General features: G+C 49.0%; 1 protein-coding gene across 4 annotated transcripts in view; it reads left to right on the top strand.

Annotated features, from left to right (window-relative positions):
• Positions 1-6,127: 6,127 nt before the first annotated feature.
• The window catches only part of CTPS1 (CTP synthase 1), a 46,554-nt gene continuing 42,526 nt past the window's right edge, over positions 6,128-10,155 (top strand). For 3 of the 4 annotated variants that reach the window (XM_089482820.1, XM_089482822.1, XM_089482818.1), the window contains exons 1-2: positions 6,128-6,176; positions 9,732-9,909. In XM_089482820.1, the coding sequence (XP_089338946.1) occupies positions 9,744-9,909 (166 nt within the window). In that variant the 5' untranslated portion in view covers positions 6,128-6,176; positions 9,732-9,743. Of the gene's footprint in view, positions 6,177-7,427; positions 7,466-9,731; positions 9,910-10,155 lie in introns of those variants that run through there. The other variant, XM_089482819.1, reaches the window with a different exon arrangement.

The following is a 10,155-nucleotide window of genomic DNA, read 5'->3' as shown; positions in this document are numbered from 1 at the left end:
TCCCCTGCCTGTCGGCTGCCCACAGATTAGCAGATCAATTAACAGCTCAGCTTTTAACTGGTTAGTCAATAAGCCTACAATATTTACATGCATTTACATACTGCGGCCACACTTCTTTAAAATAAAGTTGCAGGGGAAACCCTTCCATTCTCCTCTGGTCAGGAAAAACAGCCGCAAACCAACCTTGTCCTCCAAGGGGTCAGAGGTCATCCCAAGATGGGCACCTTCCTGCCAGCCTGAGTTCTGGGAAAAGGGAGGCTTATGGAGCCAAACAACTGCTCCTCCTGCAGTGCGCTTGGCAGGGGCATCCCTGGCGCCTGTGTGCCATTCCCACCCACCCCAAATGCTGAGGCCTGCACCCCTCCTGCCCCTTGCATCCTTGGCTTTAGGGGGCTCCAGGGAGCGCGGGGGCTCTGGGCACCCTGGGCAGCAGCCACCCAGCCCCCTTGGCAAGGATTGCGGGGCAGTGGGGGACCCCCACCACCCACCTTCAGAGCCCCCCCTTGAGGTGGGTATTGGGGGGGTAGGACAACATCTCCTGCCAGATCCCCCTCGCCACCGTTTAAGGGCAGCGTCAACCCCGAGGCCCCTTTGCCCTATGACCAGGAGTTCGAATCCCACCTCCCCCTCCAATGGACCACTGAATCTCAGCTTAAACCTTGAGCCTTTTGCCTGCAGGGCTGCTGCTGCTGCTGCCACAAGGGGGCGCGAGGGAGCAGGGAAGGAAGCGCTTCCTAGGCTTCTGGAGGGAGAAATGCTTAGCTTAAGTTTCCCACTGAGCCTGAGCTTTCTGATTGGTTTGGTGATTCAGGGCCTGGCTGGGAGACCTTTTGGTCAGGACTTTGAACCTCATCTTGTCCCCCCCCCCCCTTAGTGCAGCCACTGAATCTCAGCTTTAAGCCCACCTGCAAGGGCTGTCGGGCAACTGCACCCAGAAGCCAATTAAATAAAATACAAGTCAGAATTTGAACTCTCAACAGCAGGATCAGCAACACTTCTGATATATATATATATACACACACACACACACACACACACACACACACGTACACACACATGGAAGTGCCAAGCGCAGAGGCATCCTGCACAGGGCAAAGCCAAGGGCCCTTTCTTTTCTCCTCCTCCTCCGTCCAGCTGTAAGTCTTTCTAGCAGCATTAGCATCAATGGAGGATGGAGAGAGGGACGCAGGGAAAGAGCCTCCTTTTGCAAAACCCAGTGGCCACTGCCTCTTATTTCTCCTGGGAGAATATATCTGTGTGTCTGTCTTCATGTCAGTGATGGGAATTGCTCTTGAAGGTTTTCCCAATAATAATAATGATAACAACAATAAACCATTCAGCTTTGAAATAATTATGACGATGCTCCACGTGCAAAGAGGGAGGCCACGCCCCTCGGGAATAGGCAGCCAATGGGAGCGGAGGAAGGTAGGTGCAGGGAAAAGGAAGGAGGATACGCCCCCTCAGGAAGAGGGACCCAATGGTAAAATCACCTGCGTCCCCATCAGTGTTGCCAACAAGCATCGAAGATAATTCCCCAAACGTTTGGCCAAAACTCACCGAATCCCCCCGTATCTCACCAAATATTCAGTCAAAATCCCCGAAAAGTCCCCGTAATCTTAATATGGCAATAAACCGTAGCCCTAATTGAATAAAAATAATTGGAACTTCTTTCAACTCTCAAAATTACCATTAAAACCAAACAAAGAATCTTTCAGTCCTTCTAATACTTTTAAGATGTTTATTTTGACATGAAGGGGGTCCAGAGAGCTTTGTGCCAAATAGAAACGTCTTCGGCTGCAACCGCACTGCAGAAATAATCCAGTTTGACACCCCTTTAACTGCCCTGGCTCAGTGCGAGGGAATCCTGGGAATTCTAGTTTTGTGAGACATTTTACCTTCTCTCTCAGCAAACTCTGGTGTGACAACAAACTACAGTTCCCAGGATTTCATAGCACTGGGCCATGGCAGTTAAAACAGTATGAAACTGGATTGTCTCTGGAGTGAAGATGCAGCCTGAGTTGGGTCCAAGACACACTGCAGAAATAATCCAGTTTGAGACTGCTTTAACTGCCCTGGCTCAGTGCTAGAGAACCCTGGGAAGTGTAGTTTTGTGAGACATTTAACCTTCTCTGTCAGAAAGAGCTCTGGTGCCACAACAAACTATAATTCCCAGCTTCACTCTCAATCTGGAGCTGAAATGGGCAAAAGTCACCAAATCTTCACCAAAATAGAGCCAGGCACCAAAATCACACCAAAGGCTCTGAAAAGTACCCATTTTGGTGTGAAAGTCATCAGATTGGCTCCCCATAGACTTTGGTGGCTAATAAAGAACATTCCTAATACAAGGGCGCCCTCTTGCGGCCATTCAGGGCACTGCAGCCTCTAGATCGATCCAGCGAGACAGATCTGGAGATGGATCCAGAGGGATAGAGCCTTCTTTTTACCAGTGTGTGTGTGTGTGTGTGTGTGTTAGTAGTAGTAGTAGTAAAATTTATTCTGTCATTGACCAAAACAAAAATTGATAAGATAATAATTGCACAGTACAGTTTTTAAAAACGGTTAAAACAATTTCAAATACACTTTCAGATCAGCTATAGACATTTCATTTTCTGTCAACCTTTTTGGGAATCCTCTCTTATCCTGTCCTGTAAATATATTGATCTTCGGGCAATATAATTAATAAATTAACAAATATATTCCTGCAGCTTCAGTCATTAAATATATTTAATAAATTAATAAATATATTCTTGCAGCTTCAGTCATTAAATACATTTAATAAATTAATAAATACTGTATATTCTTGCAGCTTCAGTCATTAAATATATTTAATAAATTAATAAATATATTCCTGCAGCTTCAGTCAATAAATAAATAAATTAATAAATATATTCTTGCAGCTTCAGTTAATAAATAGATTTAATAAATTAATAAATATTTTCCTGCAGCTTCAGTCATTAAATATATTTAATAAATTAATAAATATATTCCTGCAGCTTCAGTGAATAAATAGATTTCTCTCTCTCTGGCTTTACTTCATGAACGAAGATTCAGGAAGGACTCATCCCGCGCTTTCTACAAGCGCCTTAGTGACTAAAAAGACCAATCCGGGACAAACAGGTCCGGTTGCAGAAAGCACAGCAGAAAGTCTCCTTGGGTGATGTTTCCAGGTTGTGGTTCTTTCTGCGTTGTCGTTTCTCTTCGAGACTCGTTTGGCGTGAGCTTTCGAAAAAGGCTGCAGCGTCATGGATAGTGCATCTCCATGCCTCCTGATGCAAGGCCAGGACAGACCATTGTTGGTGATCAATTTGGCCAAGCCTGAGGTGTTGTTTCAGGGAGTCCTTGTATCTCTTCTTTGGGGCGCCCCTCTTATGCTGACCCATGGCGAGTTCACCATAGAATACTATTTTTGGGAGGCGATGGGCCTTCATCCTAGAAACGTGTCCTGCCCAGCGCAACTGCGTCCTCAATAGCATGGCCTCAATGCTGGTGATCCCTGCTTGCTCAAGGACAGCAACATTCGTCACATAATCAGTCCAGTGTATATTTAGAATTGTGCGTAAACAGCGCTGATGAAAGCGTTCAAGGAGTCGTAGGTGTTGGCGACAGGTGACCCATGTTTCAGACCCATAAAAGAGAATAGACAGTACAATGGCTGTATACACGCCGATTTTTGTGCTTCGCCTCAAGTGTTTGTTACTCCAGACTCTTTTGTGAAGCCTTCCAAATGCACTATATGCCTTTGCTAGTCTGTGATCAATCTCTATCAACCTTGGCATCTGAGGAGATGATGCTTCCCAGGTAGGTGAACTGCTGGACGGACTTAAGCACAGATGTGCCTACAGTGATGTGGGGATGGTAGTGTTCTTCCTCTGGTGACGGCTGGTAGAGAACTTCCATTTTCTTCAGACTGACTTCCAGCCCAAAGAGCTCTGCAGCTGTTGCAAAACAAGATGTTAGGCGCTGCAGAGCTGTTTCCGTATGGGCAACGAGGGCAGCATCGTCAGCAAAAAGCAACTCATGGACTAGATAGTTTAGAGTCTTAGTGCGGACCCTCAGGCAGCTTAAGTTAAACAGGCTACCATCAGTACGGTAGCGTATATAAATGCCGTCTTCTTCTCTGAGATCTGCCGTAGCCCTTTGGAGCATCATGCTGAAGAAGATTGTAAATAGAGCTGGAGCGAGAACACAACCTTGTTTCACACCATTAGTTATTAGAAAGGGCTCCGAGAGAGCGTCGCCACATCTGACTTGACCTTGCTGGCCTTCGTGTAGCAGGATAATCATTTGGAGGGATTTTGAACTCGCAACCTTTGTGAGTGAGCAGCTGCAGGACAGGCATTGAACCCCTGTTGCACCGGGGCTCCTGGCGGTTGAATTACTTGCTTCCCAGAATCATTTAGCCTTCGGACAGAGCCACCACATCTGCATCGTACTGTAGTGCCTTTCACCTTCCGACATTTCCAGCATCCAACATTTATGTTTCTATATATGTGGGATAATCTATTTGGGATCAGATACCATCTAAACTGCATTTTAAAACGCTGTTCTCTTAAGTCATCTGGTCACCATAAATCGGAAATGACTCGCAGGCACACAACCGCAGCCTCACATTCTGTGCTCCTGGGGCCTGGAGAGGAAGCATAGAGCTGGAGGAGACTCCGAGGGCCATCGGGTCCAACCTCATCCCACCACACAGAAAGACACAACCCAATACTAATGCCCCAGAGGACAGGACCCAAACTCAGAATGACCTGAAGAGACTAGAAAGAAAGCTGGGCCAAAGATAACAAAAGGAATTTCAACACGGAGAAATGTAAGGGCAGAAAAATCAAATGCACGGCTATAGGATGGGTGATACCTGGATGAATGGATCTACGTCTGGAAGGGATACTAATAATATCCCAGTAATATCCCACTAATATTAAAGAGAGCTAGGAGTCCAAGTGGAGCACAAGTTGAACATGAGTCAGCAGTGTGATGCGGCAGCTAACAAGGCCAATGCGATTCTAGGCTGCATCAATAGAAGTGTAGTGTCTAGATCAAGGGAAGTCATAGTGCCACTCTGTTCTGCTCCACCTGGAATAATGCTGTGTCCAGTTCTGGGCACCACAATTTAAACAGGATGTGGAGAAACTGGAGCCCTGTGTCCAAAGGAGGGAGACTAAAATGGTGAAGGGTCTGGAAACCATGAAGCCCTGAGGAGAGAGAGACTGAGGGAGATGCGGGAGAAGAGAAGGATAAGAGGGGATATGAGAGCCCTGTTTGAATACTTGAAGGGATGCCATGTTGAGGAGGGAGCGAGCTTGTTTTCTGCTGCTCCAGAGAAAAGGACCCAATGGAGCAATGGATAATAATAACAATGAAATGTGGTTTCTCTTTCCCTCTCTCCTGATGGAGCGAAGCGGGATTACAAGCATAAAACCACAATAACATCATCATTAGAAAATACAATTCTGTGTATAGACTCCCTTGTTGTTCTTTTAATATAACAAAGGTTTATTATGCATGAAACACAACACAAAACCAAATCCCGCGAGACAAAGGCTGACAGAAGGAGACGCCTCCTCCTCAGCCTGAGAGGGAGTGCCAGGCCCAGGTCGCCCTCCCCTAAAGCCTTATCCAATCAGAAACGTCCCCAGGGGAAAGGGGCGTGGCGTTGTTGCGAGCTTCGCGCAGCCGCACGTCGCTCCGAGACTTGCTCCGTCCCCTGGCACCACCTCCTCCTCCTCCTCCTCCTCCTCCTCTTAAAACCTTATCCAATCAGAAGGGTCTCCAGGGAAAGGGGCGGGGCGTTGTTGTGAGCTTTGCGCAGGCGCACTTTGCTCCGAGCCTTGCTCCGCTCTCCGGCACCGCCTCCTCCTCCTCCTCCTCCCCTAAAGCCTTATCCAATCAGAAGCGTCCCCAGGGGAAAGGGGCGGGGCGTTGTTGCGAGCTTCGCGCAGCCGCACGTCGCTCCGAGACTTGCTCCGCCTCCTCCCCTAAAGCCTTATCCAATCAGAAGCGTCCCCGGGGAAAGGGGCGGGGCGTGTTGCGAGCTTGGCGCAGGCGCACGTCGCTCCGAGCTTTGCTCCGCCTCCTCGGGCTCCACGCGCTCCTCCTGCTCCACGCGCTCTCCGCCGCTCCTGCCGGCTCCGCTCGCGAGCGTCTGTGGGTCCCGCGACTCAGCTCGGCGGAGGGTTAGTAGTGGCGAGGCCAGAGGCGCGAGGGGGAGCCGGGGCTAGGCTTGGCGGGGGGCTTCCTTGGAGGCCCTCTCTCGCCTCCTCCTCCTCCTCCTCCTCCGGGACGCAGCCAAGGCTGGGTCATCCTTGAAGGCCCGCCCGTGGTGATGCCTTCCGCCCCATTGACACCCTCACGGCCGTTCCCTCCTGGGTCTGCATCCGCACTGGAGAGATAACCCGGTTTGGCACCGCTTTGACTGTTTTCTGGCCCAAGGCTATGGAGATCTGGGGGCTGGAGTTTGTTCTGGGCTCACAGCAAACTCCGAAGTCTTGAGCGGTGCCAAAGCGGGTTATCTCTCCAGTGCGGATGCAGCCCGCGTTTCTGCGCTCCTTGGCCTCGGTGGCTTCTTCCATACAAGTCTCCATGAGACTGGGAAGGGAGCATCCTCTGGCCCCCGGCCTCCCTCTCCTCCTCCTCTTCCCAACCCAGAGGCATGGCCTTGGCCCTGGGTCTCCAGGGAGACCCCCTCCTCCATTCCTCAAGCCTTGCCCAAGACACAGCCGGCCCTCCTTCCCCACAGCTCTGCTTTTCACCCACAGATCCCAGCATTTCATGCTTTAAGAACATAGGCATTCCCACAAGCAAGGCTGGGTTTTGCCATTGAATGTCAGGGACACCCCTTTGCATTTCGTGGGACCTGAGCATCCATGGATCTTGCTATCCATGGGAGTCCTAGAACCGAACCCCAGCGGAGCTTATGGCATCATGCAGCTCTCAGAGGGACCTGTTCTTGTGGCAAAAGCACTGTACCTGTTAAGAAGACATGTCTCTGGAGGAATGTCCTTTGGAGGGGCTTGTCCCCAGACTGCTGCAACGCTCTGGCTCTTGCCCTAAAGTTAGTTAGGTGCAAGTAGACTGTGTTTAGGCCTGTTACAGACTGCCAAAATAAAGCTGCTTCAGGTCTCTTTGGAGGTATGCTGTTTAAATGATGCATGCATCCTAAGAATCCAGACGCTGCACCAAAGCTGCCCTCCAGTGCTTAGGAATGGAGTGTGGCTTTGGCGCAACCTCCGGACTCTTAGGACCCATGCGTCATTTACCTCCAAAGAGACCCGAAGCAGCTTTATTTTGGCAGTCTGTAACAGGCCTTTATTTAAGCAGGGTTACTTATTATGAATAATATAAAGCCAGCTCTCCACTTTTGCGGCTTCAACATCCATGGCTTTGATTCTTCACATTTGCCCCTCAGAAAGAAAAAAGCCCAGGAGGGAGACAGGAGCCGGGAAGGGAGCATGCATGCTGCCAGGTAAAGCATCAGGGGAAGAAGTGCAGGCATGCCCTCCTTGCCCCTTGCTTTAGCCGGCTTCCTTGAGCCTGAGAAGCAAGGGGGAGGTGGGAGGGGTGCGTGCGCATGCTCCTCTTATTTGCACCATGCTTCCGCTGGCTGAGGTAAGCTTCCCTTAACTGGCTAAAGCAGCGGGGGGGGGGGGACATGTGTGTAGCACCTGCCTTCCACACTGGTCTTAACCCCCATGAATGTGGAGAGCTGATTGTAAATCCTACACAGTCACGCTACTTATTTATCCTATCCTTCTCCCTTGGGGTATATGGTCCATTCCCTCCTCTTTATCCATACAGTAACCCCGATCAATCTGGGTTCATGATGAGAGATGGAGACTGATTCAATATCATTCAGTGGGAATGTGAAAGTTAAGGGTCTTCTAGTCCCACATACTAGCTATACTGGCTCTCAGTTGCAGTTGGTAGTCTAATGGCCTTTTAGGAGCCAGAATAATCTCTTGGATTATGAAGTTATCACACTTTTTGAGCCCCCCCCCATCTCTATCTGCTGGTCTCTATCCAACTTGTGCTCCAAAACAAACAAAAACACACACATATAAGAACCAAGTTACCCCCCCACACACACACACACATACACACACATGGCTTTTTGTCTCTTCATTCTTATGTATACTTCTGTGGTTGAAGCCACTACATTATCAGGAAGAGGACTGTGTGACCCACATGTTTTCTCAGTGATCTTATTGAGGTCTCAACTCACAATTCTGTAACACCCTGTTGGTAAACAGTATTTAGAGGGCCATTCACACTACCATATACCTCGATTTTGAACCCGGTTTAAAAGTGGGTAGTTCCCACGGGCGCCGCTTTTTACACAACTTGGTTGGGGTTTTGCACACCCGATCCAGGGCAAATCCCACTCAGCGCGGGTTTTATGAAGCCAGGGTTTTCCCCATTTCTTTTTGGACAACCCGGGGCCAGGCCAATGTTGCTGCTCCCAAGGAGACCAGGTGCAAAAGGAGAAGCTTCTCCGCAGCAAGGAAGAACTCTCGGTACTTCAACAGGGCAGAGGGAGGCACAGCCAGCTTTCTGCTTTTCTCTCTGGCAAGAAAGGACTCTCGGTCTGGGAGAGGCAAGAGAGATGAAGGAGGACTCTTTCAAAGGCGGGTTACACACCACCGAGAAGCGGCGGTCTGGCTCCACCTCCGCTTGCAGCGTCCGGGAGCTGCAGCCTTTAAACCGCAGGGCTCCCGGACGCTGCAGAGAAGGAGCGCGGAAATCGCGCTCCTTCTCAGGCCCTGGAAGAGATGCCGCGAGGTGCTAGTCGCGCGCTTGCGGCATCATTTCTTGGGTGCGACGTGTGGACGCAGCGCGTCCGCTACGTCAAGATGGCGGCGGCCGTATGGAGCGGCCGCCGCCATTTTGTGCACGCAGAGCGCGTACTAGGGTTAGGGGTGTGTGGAAGCACCGCCCCTTCCTAACCCTAGTATGCACTCGTCGCGTACTTATATGGCGATCTGTAACCCGCCAATGAATCAACCCTAGATACTCCTTCCCTTCCTTCCCCACAGTCTTCCTTCCTACTACAGCTTCAAGTTATCATCTACTCCCCCTCCACACACGCACATTATTTCTTCTACCTCTCCTCTTTGCCTGTCTGATGAAAGAAAGGCATCCAATTTGCTGGCCAAGTCGTGGTGAAGTTCACAAAGCTCAAGCGCATTCCCAAATACAGAAGCTCCTATTTGCCACTCTTTCTTTTTGCCACATGTTCTAACTCCTCATCTACACCATGGTCCTCAAGTCCCCTGGTTCCCCTTGTCTTTCTTGCACATCAGTACTTTGAAGGCACCTCCTTCTTCCCCCTTTCCTCTCATTGCTTCCCACCCGGAGGGAGGCGTACTACCCACTTTGGGAATCCCTGCTTTTAAAGTTTTAATTGAATAGAGCTCAGAAGACTGTTTAAGTACAATATGATTTGTATATTGTAGATAGGAAAGATGTGGCCCTCCCGTTATTGTTGGACTGCAGTTCCCATGAGCCCTTACTACTGTCATGGCTGATTAGGATTGATGGTTATTGCAGTCTAACAACATCTAGAGGTCCACATGGTCCCCATTCTTGGTGTTAGAGGTGCTATACTGTAGATATTTAAAACATTTTCCTTTTCATTTTAAATGCTCTTGTCACATTTGAATTCAAAATAGATTTTCAGCTCAGTATTTAGGCCGAGATCATCGTGTTTACAGATTAACATTTTCCTTTTCCAGGTATTAAAACAAATGAAGTATATTCTGGTAACAGGTGGTGTTATCTCTGGGATTGGAAAAGGCATAATTGCCAGCAGCGTTGGGACAATTCTCAAATCATGTGGATTGCATGTCACTTCAATTAAAATTGACCCATACATTAACATTGATGCTGGCACCTTCTCTCCTTATGAGCATGGTAAGATGGGGCACTGGGGTTACCTTTCTGTGTAATGCATTCATGGCCAAATAATTCATACTTTTAGTCATGGAGCCCTGTCCTTCCATGCAGCTCATGTTCTTTAAGTAAATTCCCTGTCTCAGTTGTGGGTCTACTATGGGAAGTAATACTTAAGTCATTTGTCATCCTCTCCATCTCTCCTATGTCTCTGGCTTTTATTGCCAGAAAGATTCTGTTCATTTTACTGGGACCTTTTCTTTTTTT

This window comes from Sceloporus occidentalis, unplaced genomic scaffold (assembly GCF_023333645.1).
Source record: "Sceloporus occidentalis isolate IW3139 unplaced genomic scaffold, rSceOcc1.0.p SCAF_20, whole genome shotgun sequence".
NCBI lineage: Eukaryota > Metazoa > Chordata > Lepidosauria > Squamata > Phrynosomatidae > Sceloporus > Sceloporus occidentalis.
This window is presented reverse-complemented; position numbering and strand designations above follow the sequence as displayed.